The sequence below is a fragment of the Diabrotica virgifera genome, chromosome 5 (assembly GCF_917563875.1).
Source record: "Diabrotica virgifera virgifera chromosome 5, PGI_DIABVI_V3a".
NCBI classification, from domain to species: domain Eukaryota; kingdom Metazoa; phylum Arthropoda; class Insecta; order Coleoptera; family Chrysomelidae; genus Diabrotica; species Diabrotica virgifera.
This window is the reverse complement of record NC_065447.1, coordinates 217,271,435-217,287,759: the sequence shown is the minus strand read 5'-3', so window position 1 is coordinate 217,287,759 and position 16,325 is coordinate 217,271,435. Positions and strand designations below refer to the sequence as shown.

Sequence of the window (16,325 nt, the reverse complement as noted above, 5' to 3'; positions counted from 1 at the left end):
AAATAGTTATTCTTTTAATACCATAATTTTTCTGCCTGTCCCACATTATTTTCCATCGAAACGTTGAGCAGAACAAAATGTACCAGTGCAAACCTGAAAAACAATTTATTAAATGATTTTTAATGTTTAGAGTATGTCTAAGTGTTATGCACATTTGATGTATGTTTTTGTAGTAAGCTTCAGAGAATCATATAAGGACAAATTTAAAGTTCATTTTTAAATAAAGCCAACGAATATATGAATCTGAGGCTTACACTTCATGTTGTGTCATTTAGGCAATGAAATAAAATATGTGAAAAAGTGCTTTCACAATGTTTTTTAAATGTTGATTGATGCTCGTATTTGTTATTTAGACTTAATTTGATTTTAAAAAAATACTTTTTTTTTGGAAATAACTTTGTTTTTTTAAGATATAATTTACACTAATAAAGTCTCTTTCTTTATTCTTCTTTTACGACTGCCTTCTATCGAAGATCGGCAACAATTTTGGAAAATTCTTCTGTTTTGGGTCTTTCTCAGCAAATCGGTCTAACCCAGGCCTGTACAATCTCGTATGTTTTTAAGCCAGGAGCACTGTCTTCGTCCTGGTTTACGTTTACCCTCGATTACGGGCTGTTGAAAATCGTATTTGTTTCTCATTACATGTCTGAGTACACAGAGTCTGCTCATTCGATAGAGAAATACTAAGTGGTGTGTAAATAAAGTCCAAGATATTCGTAACATTCGTCTATATACTCAGGTTTCAAATGCTTCAATTCTGTCCAAACTGGAAACTTTTAGCGTCCGCGCTTCAACTTCATATAATAGTGTGGAATACATGTAGCACTTCACAAAATTGTATCTTTTTAAGGATTAAGTGATCGCATAAGAGGCTTCGCATTTTCAAAAAGTTTGCATTGGCCATTTCAATTCAGGCTCCGATTTCCAAGAAATTTATAATCGAATTTTATTCCATAAACTTATTCCACACTGTATAATTTCAAAATTTCACCCTATAATATTCATAATAGGCCCTACATAATATAATTCGTTTGATGTTAAGAGCTTTTAAAAATATAAAAATATGTATGGGTGTTCCCAGTGCACAGGGTGTTCCATTAAAAATAAAGCTAATGGACTATGCTAGGTTTGCGTGAGTCACCCTGTACCTACATTTAAATTTATGTTTATAAAGTGCATATTTATAATATAAAAGTCAACGACACCCAGCGTTTTTTTATATATTTTTTTAAATAAGGACAGAAATAATTTTATTCCGTAAGTGGTATCCACTCTATATATTTTTCCCATCTATTTATTTTCTGTGCATTTTGAATTATTTTGTTATTTTTTTCTATATATTTCTAATACCATTTTTTTTGCATATAAAAGCTGCTTCTTTAATTTTCCTGTATATGTTAAAGCTGTCATATTGTTTTTCTATTTCTGCACATTTTTCTGATAGCCACAATTCCTTCGCTTCTTTTATTTTTTGTCTGATTGCTTTATTCACATTTTTGTATTGTACGTTTTTTCTTGTTATTTCCTCCGTTCTGATCAATGCCTTTATTTATTGTGTTATCATTTCTCTACTTCCTGAACTTTCTTGTGTATTTATTCTTTGATCTGTTAGCAGAGATCAGCCTCCTTATAGTCTTCTCAGTTTATTTCTAGGTGTTTTGGTGGCTGTTTTATTTCGTTTTGTTTGATTTCGTGTCTGTTAAAACAAGGTTGGGGCCACTTGCTATAACTGAATCTTTTATTTATAATTATGTAATCAATCTTGTTCCTTAGTATGTTCTCACCGTCATCTTTACGGGTCCTCCAGGTGTGTGTTCTTCGATACTACTATTATTCGCCTACTACTTTTCCATCTCTTCTTTTCTCTACCTTCATATTGAAATAACCTAAAACAACATTAACTTCTTAAATACTGTTATTAATGATTTTATGGGTATTGTTTCTTACCTGAATATCAATTATTATTTTCTATTGTCTTGATTATAATTTTAAAATCTCCTCCTCCTAAGTGCCTTCTTTATTGAGGTTGGTGATCAATATGGCAAAGGGCCTAGCCAGGTAAGATGATGAAAACTGCCCCCAACTCGATTCGAATTCCATATAGGTCACCGTTTAGCATATATAGTGAAACTAACTTTCTGAAATTTTTAGCCCCCTAGGTGGTCATGTGACCCACCTAGAGCCTAATTTGGGTTTTTATGTTTTTATTTTTTATCTCAGCCGCATCGAGAACTAGCGAAAAACTTTATACAAAAAAGTTGTAAGCTTTAAAAAGTTCTGTCAGAATTTTTTTTTTATTTTTGGCGGGAAATTTAAATTTTAGAACAATTTTAAAATTTTTAATGAGTATAAAAAAATAACATAAGACATTCGTTTTCGCGAAAAAAATATATAACGTGTATTTTTGCATAATATTTCACCCTGAATTTTTTCAAATTTTTAAAATTGGTGAAACGGCCCTTTAAAAATAAAAAACCGCATTTTTTTGTTTTTTTTTTCGTTTTTTGATGCAATTTTATACATATTTTTCAAAAAAAGTAACACCGTCACTAGAATAGGTAAAAAACTGAAAAATAATTGGGGTTTGCTTAATAAAAATTTTTTGTAATGCCATCCATTTTCAAGATACAGGGCGTTGAAGAAAACAAAATTTTACACATTTTTTACGATTTTGCCGAAACTACTGGCAACATTGTAATACAATTTGGCGAGTTTTAAGAGGTAGTTGTTGTGCATTTTTGACATACACTTAAGAATTTTATATTTATCATTGGCGCGCATAGGGGTAATGGTCTGAACTTTTTAAAGATTAAAGATAGTACGTCACTGACATATTTCAAATTAACAATCATTTTTAAATTCCTCATTCAATTTGCCATAAAAAAACTAACTTATCATTTTTTCATACGAGGCGCCGTTTTGCTGCAAAAAATAAAATATTTTAACGCTTCCAAAGTATTCGAATTAGTTTTTATAATGGACGTACAAGTTTATAGATGTACCTATGTAGATGTAGAAACTACTAATAGAAGTTCGAATACTTTGTAAGGATTAAGATGTTTTATTTTTTGAAAAAAATGGCGCGTCGTATGAAAAAAATAGGAAGATAGATTTTTTGTCACAAATTAAACGAGGAATTCAAAAAGCATTGTTAATTTGAAATATGTCAGTGGCGTACTATCTTTTTTCTTTAAAAAGTTCAGACTATTACCCGTATACGCGCCAATGATAAATATAAAATTCTTAATTGTATGTCAAAAAATGCACAACAACTACCTCTTAAAACTCGCCAAATTTTATTACAATATTGCCAGTAGTTTCGGCAAAATGGTAAAAAATGTGTAAAATCTTTGTTTTCTTCAACGCCCTGTATATTGAAAATGGATGGGATTACAAAAAATTTTTATTAAGCAAACCCCAATTATTTTTCAGTTTTTTACCTATTCTAGTGACGGTATTACCTTTTTTGAAAAATATGTATAAAATTTTATCAAAAAACTAAAAAAAAACGAAAAAATGCGGTTTTTTATTTTTAAAGGAGCGTTTCACCAATTTTAAAAATTTGAAAAAATTCAGGGTGAAACATTGTGCAAAAATACACGTTATATATTTTTTTCGTGAAAACGAATGTCTTAGTTATTTTTTTATACTCATTTAAAATTTTAAAATCGTTCCGAAATTTAAATTTTTTTCGAACAGAACTTTTTAAAGCTTACAACTTTTTTATATAAAGTTTTTCGCTAGTTCTCGATGCGGCTGAGATAAAAAATAAAAACCCTAATTAGGCTCTAGGTGGGTCACATGACCACCTAGGGGGCTAAAAATTTCATAAAGCTAGTTTCACTATATATGCTAAACGGTGACCTATATGGAATTCGAATCGAGTTGGAGGCAGTTTTCATCATCTTACCCGGCTAGGCCCTTTCTCTCTGTTCTGAGCTTGATGAATTAAGTCATTCCCTGTTGTGTGGGTCCAATCTCTGATGTTTCGGAGCCAGTATTTTTTTCTTTCTTCCTATACCCCTTTTACCTTCGACTTTGCATTCTAGTATTACCTGGAGCTGCTCAAATTGCCTATGGTGCATTATGTGTCATAGATATGACGTCTTTCTAATTTTGATTGTATTGACCAGATTAGGACGTATGTTCATTATTTCCAGTACTTCTTCATTCGTCGTTCTGCTGGTCCAGCTTATTCTTAGCATTCGGCAGTAAATGGTTGACTTCAAATAGTACCTACTATAAACATCCTGGGTTAACCGATAATAGTATAAAAGGCCCGGTTTCAGGTAAAATTTAAATATGTTTGAATGTTTGTTTTTCTATAATCTTAGCTATTAAAATAGATTTAATTTATTTTAAATCTCATTTGAAAACATTTATTTCGGGTATATAAGGCAAAGCAATATATTATACAAGGCCCAAGTCAGATAAATTTAATAATATTTACGACCGCACTAATTGAAGTCAACCATTTACTGCTAAACAAACTTTACATCCACATTTCAAATGAATTCAGTTTGTTGACGTCATACTGTTTTAATTTCCAGGTCTCACAGCCACATAGTAAGAGAGACCACACATAACACTTTAGTGTTCTCAATCTTACTGTGACTGATAGCTTGCGCTTACAGAGCATTTTACGCATGTTCATGAAACCAGACCTTGCTATTTCAATGCGTCTTTTAAAATCTAGTGTGAGTTATTGTTTCTACTGTTCTATCCAGTTCTGGACTTTTTAAACGTATCATTCAAAACTATATTTAACTACTCTTCTATTTTTTTTGTCACACATTTATGCAAAGTTCATCAAGTTTGTGAATTTCAATTGATGCAATGCATATCCTCATCGATATGTTAGAATAGGAACGATCAATATTTTATGTGTTTTTTTAAGGTTTATGAATAAATTATATTCGTAATTAGTTATTCGTATTTCAATAATGTGTTACATTAATACGTAAATCTCTTATCTTAGGTTCAAAATTTCCTACGACGCCCCCTGCCAGGAGAAGACATCAAACGGGCATTCCGCCATCTTTATTACCTGAGTATCCTTTAACTAAGAGTAAGTCACACGAATCACAGTTAGCAAGCCCCAAAGGAGAAACTGAAGCGAAAGCCCCAAAGTAAGTGGTGTATTGAGTGTCCAGAATAGCATGCGATCCTTATTATTTTTGAAAACATTCTAGATCAGTTTACTTTATTGCATGGTTACCTTAAATCATTAATCACATTCAGTTAAAATCAATTAAAAATATCTCAATTTGTTTTTATTTTCTCTTTATTTAAATTGAGATTTTAAGAGGTTGTGGATCTTCCACCACATATGGAACTAAGTAAGGAAACGTGACACAATTAAATCAGGAGTCTCGGCATTAATTAAAAATAAACGGAGAGGAAAGATAAAACGATTTAAAAAGATTTAAGACGAATGGAAATAAATAAAAGAATCATAGCGAAACATGGATAACCAATTACAATATTTGCTATATGTGGGCTTAAAGAAGTTGAAAGAGTACGAGTAACATGATCATTTTTGATATGATTAGGTAATTATTAGAAAAGTTAAACAAACCCATCAAGTGCTGGGCACCTGGATTGCACAGAAAGTGAAGACGTGAAAGAAGAACACGGAGAAGAGATTGGAAGTGGCAGTGGGAACCCTTTATACAAGTAACAAGCGCAGTGTTCCCAGACCTACTGAAAAATCAGTAGACCTACTGATCTCGATCCTCGTCTACTGATCTACTGATGGCATCCCTAAACCTACTGAAATACTAAAAATTACTAAAATACTCAAAATCATCGTATTTTAATAGAGGGATTCGGTAAATTTAACGAAAAATCGGTTGAATCCACCGATTTTTTAAGGCATCTGCTTGCCTTCCCCCCTAATTCTACTGATTTTTCGGGGCGACATCTAGTTGTCTATGTATAAACTGATAGATTTTTGAGGCGACTTGATACTACTGAAATCTACTGATCTTTTGAAGCGACACCTGCTGATCATCAAAAAAGTCATCTGGGAACACTGCAAGCGATCCACAATTATTGAGATCAAAGCTAGCCGTGCATAAAATTACGTATGTCTTGTTTTAATCTGAATTTATATCATTGTTTATCAATTAATTTTGATTAACATTATAAAACATAAAAAAATCAGTCAAAACCTTTAACACAGAACTTTAATCAAAAATAAAAAGAATTAACAAAATTATAAGTAACAATAATAAATAAAATCAAACAATATGATGTATATTTATATCCACCACCAACATCTCTACATAACCTAACTTTTCTTGTTAAGTTGACGTACACTGCAAAGTTGACGTAAACTGGAGAGTATATCTGAATTAAGAATAGACATGCACTGTATAGCTATCTCTGTCGTTCAGAGCCATCTATGGTGACAATAATTTTGGATCACACGTTATATCTTCTTCGTGTGTCATCTCCATCATTGGAGCTTAGCGCTTATAGTGGCAAATCTTACGTTTCTAATATTACGCCACCAGAACAATACAATACCACGTTTTCCTCCATTTTAAATTCAATAAATAATTTAGGAATGCAACACAAATAGCTAGTTTTTCTTATTTTTGTTTTTGTTGTTTTTTGCACAGTTTATCAATAACTTCTGGCTGAAACGAATGGTTGTATACCATTCAAAATTGAATCGATTCAATTCTCTAAACCTTTAAAAAAATGGACTCGTATAGTATCCGTCTTTCATCACCAATTATGATGTTTAATACCAAATTTTAGTATAAAGAAAAAATGAAATTCGGGCAACACTGCGATGAGGAACTGTAAGTTGTTACAGAACTGAACAGTTGAGCAACTTGGAGATAAAATTTTTTTGGAGAATCAGTTAAAATGCTTGTGCTTGACACACTTTCAAACGAATATCATTCAGAACGGGGTGTCATATGGGGAGCATATTATGAGAAGAGCACTTGAAGGATGGGAAAAGTCATCTCAATAAATGATCATAAAATAAATGACCTACGTTTCGCAGATGACACAGCCCTTCTTGCAAATAGTCAAGCAGAGCTGATTGATCTTATACGACTGGTTGAAAACGAAAGTCAAATATTTGGTATGCAATTAAACATCAAATACAAAGATCGTGATAGTGGATAGACTACATAACAATCATCCACACATAACCACAATTGACCGGTTTGAGGTTGTGAGCTTATACTTATATCCATAGATATATAATACTCTAGATTGCGTCCTCCGATCTTAAAATGGGTGACGGTTGCGACAGAGATAAATGAGCCTATTTGGTCGGTAGTCTCTTTCTAATTTAAGGGGAATATCGACGACATGACTATCCCACTTTATCGAGTAATATTTGTTGACAGTTGGAGCGGGTGGAGACGAGAAATGGTCTTTGGTCTTCGGACGTGAGTAATCGTGGTTCGAATCCCATACCAACTTTACCTTTTTTATTTTTATTTACTCAATATTGCGTTTATTAGATATTTTTACATCTGAAAAATGGACCTAAGTAAATCTAGCAGATAATAAATGTACCTATGTATAGTAAGTTAATATTGGAATACATATTTGTGAACTGCATAGTAAAATAAAAGTCATTCGTTATTAATATAAATTCGTCCTTATTCGAATGATGTGAATAATATTTGTTTTGCTTCTACTTTTTTAAAAAATTGTAACAATAGTTTCGTAAATAAAAATAATGTCTAATTACTTATAATTGAATCGGTCATTTCAAAAACAGCAAAGTCCACAATTTTGAGAAACTAACTTTTTGAGAGGAATAGACTCCTTTAAGATAAACGTTGTGTGCAAAAACGACACCAGTCCAGTAAAAACATTAGGAACAAAACTACAATATAACTCTGAATTTTGATGTCATCCATTTCATCCATCTTTCGACTATATAATTAAGTTTTCTTTGCTCTTCTCTAAAATTAGGAATATGTGACTCGTGTTGTTTTTGAAATGACCGATTCAATTAATAAATCGATGGTACATTATGTTGATATTAATTATTGGTAATTTTTTACGAATATTCTTAATTACTTTATACTATTCTACCATTAACTTATTAAAAAAATAACATTGGCTTTTATATTTTTAAAAATCTATAGGTACCTACACAGTTTTTCTTATTTGTTATATATTTCTTTGCATAGATTTATTTTAGAGATGTAATAATATCTAATCAACGCAATATTGATTAAATTAAAAATAAAAAAAGTAAAGATTGGTATGGGATTCGAACCAGGATTATCCACGTCCGAAGACAAACGACCAGTTCTCGTCGCCATCCGCTCGAACTGTCAAACCATCTAAAATACTCGACGACCGAGTAGGATAGTGACGTCGTCAATACTCCCCTTGAATTAGAAAGAGACTACCGACCAAATAGGCTCATTTATCTCTGTCGCAACCGTCACCCATTTTAAGATCGTAAGGCGCAATCTAGAGTATTATAAATCTATGCTTATATCTTGGATCATTAATCACAAACACAGGGTCACTACAGGAAAAAATAAAACGTAGATGTGATCTAGCAAAAGTTGCCACAGCAAAAATGACCACAATATGGAAGGACTAGTCAAATTTCAAGATCGTTAAAGATGAGGTTAATCAACTGCTTAATATTCCCAATACTGACCTACGGATGTGAATCTTGGACCCTGAGAAAATCGGAAAGAAGAAAGATAGACGCCACTGAAATGTTCTGTTGGAGACGAATGCTACGAATTCCTTGGACCGACCATAGGACAAATAATTCAATTTTAAGAAAGCTAAAAGTTAGCTAACGACTCTCCAGTGAAGTCCATCTCCAACAATGAAATTACTTTGGACATGTTATGAGAGCAAACACAGAAAACATGGAAAGATTCATTATACAAAGAAAGGTGGAAGGCCGAAGATCACGGGGAAGATCCCCAACAAGATGGATCGATCAAATTACAGGAATATGCAAAAGACCTACGCATGAGTTAAAAGAAATGACCAGAGACAGAGATCTTTGGAGACGGAGAATACGACATCACGTCGACCACTACACTCCCTCCGGGGGTCAGGATTGAAGAGAGATCTCGTGGGTTGATCATGATGAAGTGTTCATGTAAAGAGCTAAAACCGAACATAACCTGTTACAAACTGTAAAATAACGAAAAGTTTCTTTCTTTCTTGAGACATATCATATCATCATATGTATGGGACATACACTCTGGACCAAAATTAACCGGCCACCTTAAAAATGGGTTATTTTTGATGTCTTATATCTCCTAAATCTCTTGTCCGATTTAAGTGATTTTTTTAATATGTTATAGCCTTATTCCTTCACAATATCGTTATAATAATGTTGTTGCTAAACAGGTATATTTTCATTGTATACCGGGTGTACGAATCAAACTGTGTTTTTTTCTTAAAGTTTGCATCACCCTGTGGAATATTCTAGCATTTGTAGAATACTGAAATTTAAATCTAACTATAGCCTCATGCTTTTTCAACATTTTGTTGGTTGATTGATTCGCTTATGTTGGATAATAAAAAAGTTAAGTGCTTTAACAATTAGACATGTTGTTTATCAATACAGGGTGTTTTTAAAAAATTTTGGCAAAGTTTAAGGGGCAATTCTGCATGAAAAAATAATGACAGTTTGCTTTATAAACTTAGGTCCGCAAATGCTTAGTTTGTAAAATAGGGGGTGTTGAAACTTTTCTGACAAACTGTCGATTTATTTATTGCTTTAAAACCGGTTGAGATATGCAAATGCAATTTGGTGGGTTTTATGACGTAGATATTGCATATTTTTTTGACATACAATTAAGAATTTAATATTCACCATTGGCGCGCATACGGGTAATATGAGCCATCATATTACCTGTATGCGCGCAAATGGTGAATATGAAATGCTTAATTGTATGCCAAAAAAATGTGCAATAACTACGTATTAAATCTCACTAAATTTCATGTGCATGTCTCAACCATTTTTAAAGTAATAAATAAATCATCAGTTTGTCAGAAAAATTTCAACACCCCCTATCTCGGAAACGAAGCATTTGCGGACATAAGTTTATAAAGCAAACTGTCATTATTTTTTCATGCAGAATTACCCCTTAAGCTTTGCCAAAATTTTTTAAAAACACCCTGTATTGATAAACAACATGTGTAGTTGTTAAAGCACCTAACTTTTTTATTATCCAACATAAGCGAATCAATCAAACTACAAAGAGAAATTATGAGGCTATAGTTAGGTTTTATTTTAAGTATTCTACAAATGCTAGACTATTCCACAGGGTGATGCAAACTTTAAGAAAAAGCACAGTTTGATTCGTACACCCGGCATGCAATGAAAATTTACTTATTTAGCAACAATATTATTATAACGATAATGTCAAGGAATAAGGCTTTCTTCTTCTTCTTTTGCCCTTTAATTCGTCCAATTTTGAACATAGGCTTCCCCCAGTTTCCTCCATTCGCTTCTGTTTAGTGCTTTGTTTCCAGTGCGTTCCTCCTATCTTTTTAATGTCGTCTCCCCATCTCATCTGGGGTCGTCCTCTTGCTCTCTTTCCTGTCCATGGTCTCCATTGTTGTATCGTGCTATTCCACCTATTGTCCGTTTGTCTAGCGTTATGACCTGCGAAGCTCCATTTTAGCCTGGCTATATGTTGGCCTGCGTCTTTGACTTTTGTTCTATTTCTGACCCAGTTGTTTTGCTTTTTGTCTGTCAATTTTACTCGTAACATTGCTCTCTCCATGGCTCTTTGTGTCTTCATTATTTTATCCATGTTTGCCTTGGTCAAGGTCCATGTTTGGCATGCGTATGTGAGAATTGGGAGTATGCACTGGTCGAACACTCTTGTTTTTAAGTATTGTTGTATTTTTTTATTCTTTAGGACCCATTTTAATTTTCCAAATCCTGCGCAGGCCAATCTGACCCTTCTTTTTACCTCCGCTGTTTGGTTTTCCTTATTTATTTTTATCATCTGTCCCAAATATATATAATCATTAACCGCTTCTATTGTGGTGTCGTTTAGTATTACGTTTCTATTGTCTTGTGCGTTTGTCATTGTTTTTGTTTTGGCAAAATTCATTTTTAGACCTGTTTGTTCGGATTCATTTGCTAGTTCGGTTAGCATGGTTTGTAGTTCTTCAAAACTTGATGCTATGACTACTACATCATCTGCATATATTAGGTGGTTTAGTTTCTTTCTAAAAAAAAAATCACTTAAATCGGATAACAGGTTTAGGAGATATAAGACATAAAAAATAACCCATTTTTAAGGTGGCCGGTTAATTTTGGTCCAGAGTGTATATTAAGATTGATTTTAATGGATAAGATAAAAGAAAGAAGTGGTCCAGGGGAAAGGTCAACATTCGAGGCTGCGACATATTTGGTGTTCGAAATGCAGGTGAAATATTTCCACTTGATAGAGAAGGGCAACTACAAATAAATGGCAGATGTATTTCTACACGCTGGAAGCATATGGTACTCGAAAAAGAGGCATATAAAACTGGAGTAAAAGACTTCTAATAATGCCGTCTAAAAGCGAGAACTAGACACTACAACACACACACGCAGGCAATAGGACGATTAAAAACTCGGTGTCTTCGTAGATGAATGCTATGACTGAAAAGGCGAAGGACCTTCTTTGAGTCTTTCTTCGATTCTGCCTGATGAGATCCAAACACGTCGTAGAGTAAACGAAGAGTAGATTTTCGAAGAGTAATTAATAGGCCGCACTCCAATACATCAGATTACATAAATTTATTTTTTCAGCGACTATTTTTGTTTTATTTTCCATTTAAATATAATAAAGTAATACAATATGTGTCTAATTTTATAGCTTTGACATATTTTATCATTTTTATTTATCTTTCCCTCTCTTCGACATCATAGATTGCTCATTCATTAATTTGTTCATCTTTTTAAATATTTTCATCGTTTGTTGAAAATTTCTCTTTGTATTTATGATTGAATATGTGTTTTATATATGCAGCATATAACGCATTCAAGCCTTTATTTGTTTTTAGTGTAATTTATATTCTGTAGTAACTTGCGTCTGTTTTTAGTGACACCGGTTCTGTTGGGCGACGGAGAAGATTACCTACAGAACCAGGACCGAACACAAGGGGATATTCTAGTCCCGTATCTACGAGCCCATTACATGTTGTGCGACCAAGTCCACGACATCCTCGGTATTGTTAATTTTGGCGAATATCGTACTAAATTTGTGTTTTCATTTTTTCATGTGTCTTTTCTTCTTCCATGAGCTGCAGCATGCTGTTTATCATTAATAACTTAATTTTTTTTCTACCAGGTTTTGTTGATGGTTCAGGATGTCATTCTGTGAATGTTGTTTTCTGAAAGAGTTGTGTCGATAAAATATAAAAAGGATTTTTTTTGTAGTAACGAAAAGGAACAAAATAACCATTTGTAAATTGAAAGTTTGTAGATGTATATCTGATACCTGAACAATACTGAGGAAAATCCGGCAGAACTATACAAGTAAGGAGGAAAAAATTTTACAAAACAGATATACCAATTACTAGAAAAAAATATGAAGAGAAGAAAAAATCCCGAAACAATGGAACAAAAGTATAATCTGTCCTATTCATAAATGAACAGATTCACTTATTTAGGAATGGACCTGGTCACAAATGAAAAAGAACCTGAAATAAATAGAAGGCTTATGCTGGTCAATAAAGCCTATTTCACCATCGGCCACATATTGAAATCGCGAGATATACACCGGACAACAAAACTCTGAGTCTCATCATTTTCTTTGCCTTATCCTTATGCGAGGTCGGCTTCCCTAATTGAATTTCTCCATACAATTCAATCTTGGATCATATCAATGTTAATCCCCTTTACCAACATGTCCTGCCTTATCGTCTCCCCCCAGGTCTTCTTTGGTCTTCGTCTCCTACTCCTTCCAGGAATCTGCACTTCAGCTATTCGTCGTATTGGGTAAAACTATGCTCTCTCATTCTGGCATCAATTGGTGCCACACCTAGACTTCCCCTAATATACTCATTTCTAATTTTATCCTTCTTTGTCAGTCCACTCATCCATCTAAGTATTCTCATTTCCGCCACATGCATTCGTTGTTCCTCTTTCTTTTTCACTGCCCAACATTCAGTTCCGTACATCATAGCCGGTCTTATGGCTGTTTTATAGAATTTCCCCTTCAGGTTCATTGGAATTTTTCTGTCACACAACACACCACTCGCTTCTTTCCACTTCATCAATCCAGCCCTAATTCTACTGCATGCATCTCCATTTCTCCATTACTCTGTAATACCGATCCTAGGTACTTAAAACTATCGCTTTTCACAATCATTTCACCATCCAAAAATACCATTTTATTTGTAGTAACTCCATCTTTAAATGAACATTCCAAATACTCTGTTTTTGTCCTACTAAGTTTTAAACCTTTTTCCTCCAGAGCCTGTCTCCACTGTTCCAGTTTTTGTTCTAAGTCTCTTTCACTATTTCCTATTAACACTACATCATCAGCATACATTAGGCACCATGGAATGCTACCCTGTAGTTTCGCTGTTATCTGGTCCAAAACTAATGAGAATAAATAAGGACTAAGCACCGAGCCTTGGTGCCATCCTACTTTCACCTGAAATTTATCAGTCTCTCCCACACCTATCCTAACACTAGTCGTTACTCCCTCATACATATCTCTCACAATCTTTACATATTCGCCAGGGACTCCTTTCTTATTGAGTGCCCACCACAGAATCTCTCGAGGAACCCTATCATATGCTTTCTCAAGAGCAATGAATACCATAATATGAGCGTTGGTCTCTTTATTCCTGTATTTTTCCATCAGTTGCCTTACAATGAAAATTGCATCTGTTGTTGATCTGCCGTACAACAAAACTCCGAGTCTATAAAACAATAAGCAGGCCCATAGTAAGTTATGGATGTCTAACATGGATCATATCACAATGCATTAGACGTGTTTGAAATAAAAATATTACGGAGGATACTGGACCAATAAATGAAAATAACAAATGGTGAATTAGATATATAATAATAAAATATACGACCAATATAGAAAACTAATACTAGCACAATACACTACATAGGCTGCAGCGATTACGTTGGGCAGGATACGTGGAACAGATACCTGAGAACAATTCCCAAGAAATTACTAAACTTAAGAATGCAAGGAAAAAGACCTGTTGGATGAGCAAAAAAGAGATGGGAGGACAAAGTAGATGAGGATGCCAAAAACCTCCTAAAAACATGTTCATGGAAAAGAACAGCAGTAGATCTAGATCTATGGAGAAGCTTACTGAAGGAGGTTCGAAAGAAGAAGAAATAGTTAAGAACGTTATCGTGACAGAAGTAAAGAAGCACAAGAGGAAAGATGGATGTATTAGATTTGAGTGTAACTAATGAAGGAAAAGGTGAACGACTTTTTGACATACGGATTTTCGTGATAAGTTAAACAAATATAAATGTCAGCAACATTTACAAAATGAACCAAATCGGAGTATATATCTATCAGAATCCTTTATTTGTATGAGAAGTTATACATTATTATTATACGACTACACAATCTTTTGATTTACAAATTTTCATTTATGTTCCCTTTGCAATTTCTACGTTTATCAACATTAATAAGTATTTTCATTATCTTTTGCATTATTAATTTTTATTTAATTATGATGGATGTAATCTTGACATCTACATATGGATGTATATCACTTCTTGTCTTTTTTAGTGGTACGGGCTCTGTTGGGAGAAGAGGAAGATTACCTACAGAACCAGGTCCGAACACAATGGGTTATTCTAGTCCATTAACTACAAGTCCTATTAAGTCACCACCTTATAATCACACCGTTACGTCATGCGATAGTGACGATAATAGTTATAAATGTAAGTATTTTTTAAATAGTATAAAAATGCTTTATATCACATAAATGTACCCCCCGGATGGTCTTTTCGACATACTTCATGAATTTATGTCTTTTCCTCATGTGACGAGCGCATGCGCAGCCGCCATGTTGAAACAATAGTTTTCAGGGGCGGCTCGTGCTAGTATAAGATGGTGAGGCACACTACACTTGAGGATTATTATTTTTGTGGTTAGCTTCTCTTTAATGATCGAAAGGTCAATTTTGTGACGTCATAACATGAGTCCGTCTACAGAACATTGCTGTTCTTATTTAAACCCTTGCAAATCATATTAAATAAATATTTTATTGGCAAAAATAGCAACGAAAGCTCGGATACCATTTTACGTGGCAGGCTGGTATTTAGAGAGAGACAAATTATTTTCTGGTCAAGTCTGTGATAGGTTCATACTAATAGTAGCAGTTTTTTAGCTAATAATAATTACTAATACCACATATCAAAACAGTATGCATCACATATTTCGTCCTTCCTGGGTCTCATCAGCGTTGTACAGCCATATTAAGCAAAATTTACATTAGAAACTACATGAGAACAACGGACAACAACTGATTTTGTTGAAAAAATTCAGTTGCCAAAATGAAATTATTGTATGCAAACAATATATGTACCTACAAACACGTGATAATTTAATTTTAGAACCAATCTTATATTGTAAATCCTATTGAATATAGGGCAATACAAACAATCAAGAAACAAATTAATGTTTTATTATAAGATTGATTTTTATGTTAAATAAACTGAGGGTTAAATTTTGTTTTTTTTTATATATATAAAAAGCTTAAAAGAAAATTAATTATTATGAAATTAAAATAATAAAATGAGAATAAATGAAATAAAGTTATTTTTTACGAAATAAAAGGTAAATATTGAGCACTGAGTTTTATTCAATCTTGTCCAAGTATACTTTCGCTCCTAGAGCATCTACAGGGACATTTCGTCAAAAAGGAAGGTATCCTCGAATATCACTAATTGTCTGAAGTGGTGGCAACTTAAATTAACATATATCTAACAAATATTTGACGTACACTACACGAAGGATGAACAGATAAATTTGAGTGCAGGTAATTTTGGTACTTATACATTTTGAAGTTGGAGGTACAAACAGATAAATGTATCTGTTTGTACGTTACAGTGTTGTGTAAGTTAAGTATTTGTTAGATATATGTTAATTTAAGTTACCACAACTTCAGACAATTATTGACATTCGAGGATACCTTCCTTTTTTGACGAAATGTCCCTGAAGATGCTCTAGGAGCGAAACGATACTTGAGCAAGATTAAATAAAACTCACTGCTTGATATCTGCCTTTTATTTCGTAAAATTCATATATTCGAACCACTTCCTATTTTAAAGTTATTTTAGTAAAAAACTTCATAAAATATAAATGATA

The 16,325-nt window shown here is 33.2% G+C and overlaps 1 protein-coding gene across 1 annotated transcript in view; it reads left to right on the top strand.

The window, feature by feature from the left end:
• The window catches only part of LOC126884634 (kinase suppressor of Ras 2), a 76,816-nt gene that overhangs the window by 24,031 nt on the left and 36,460 nt on the right, over nt 1–16,325 (top strand). Inside the window, exons 4-5 of the mRNA XM_050650693.1 lie at nt 4,979–5,129; nt 14,742–14,896. Of these exons, the coding sequence (XP_050506650.1) occupies nt 4,979–5,129; nt 14,742–14,896 (306 nt within the window). The remainder of the gene's footprint in view (nt 1–4,978; nt 5,130–14,741; nt 14,897–16,325) is intronic.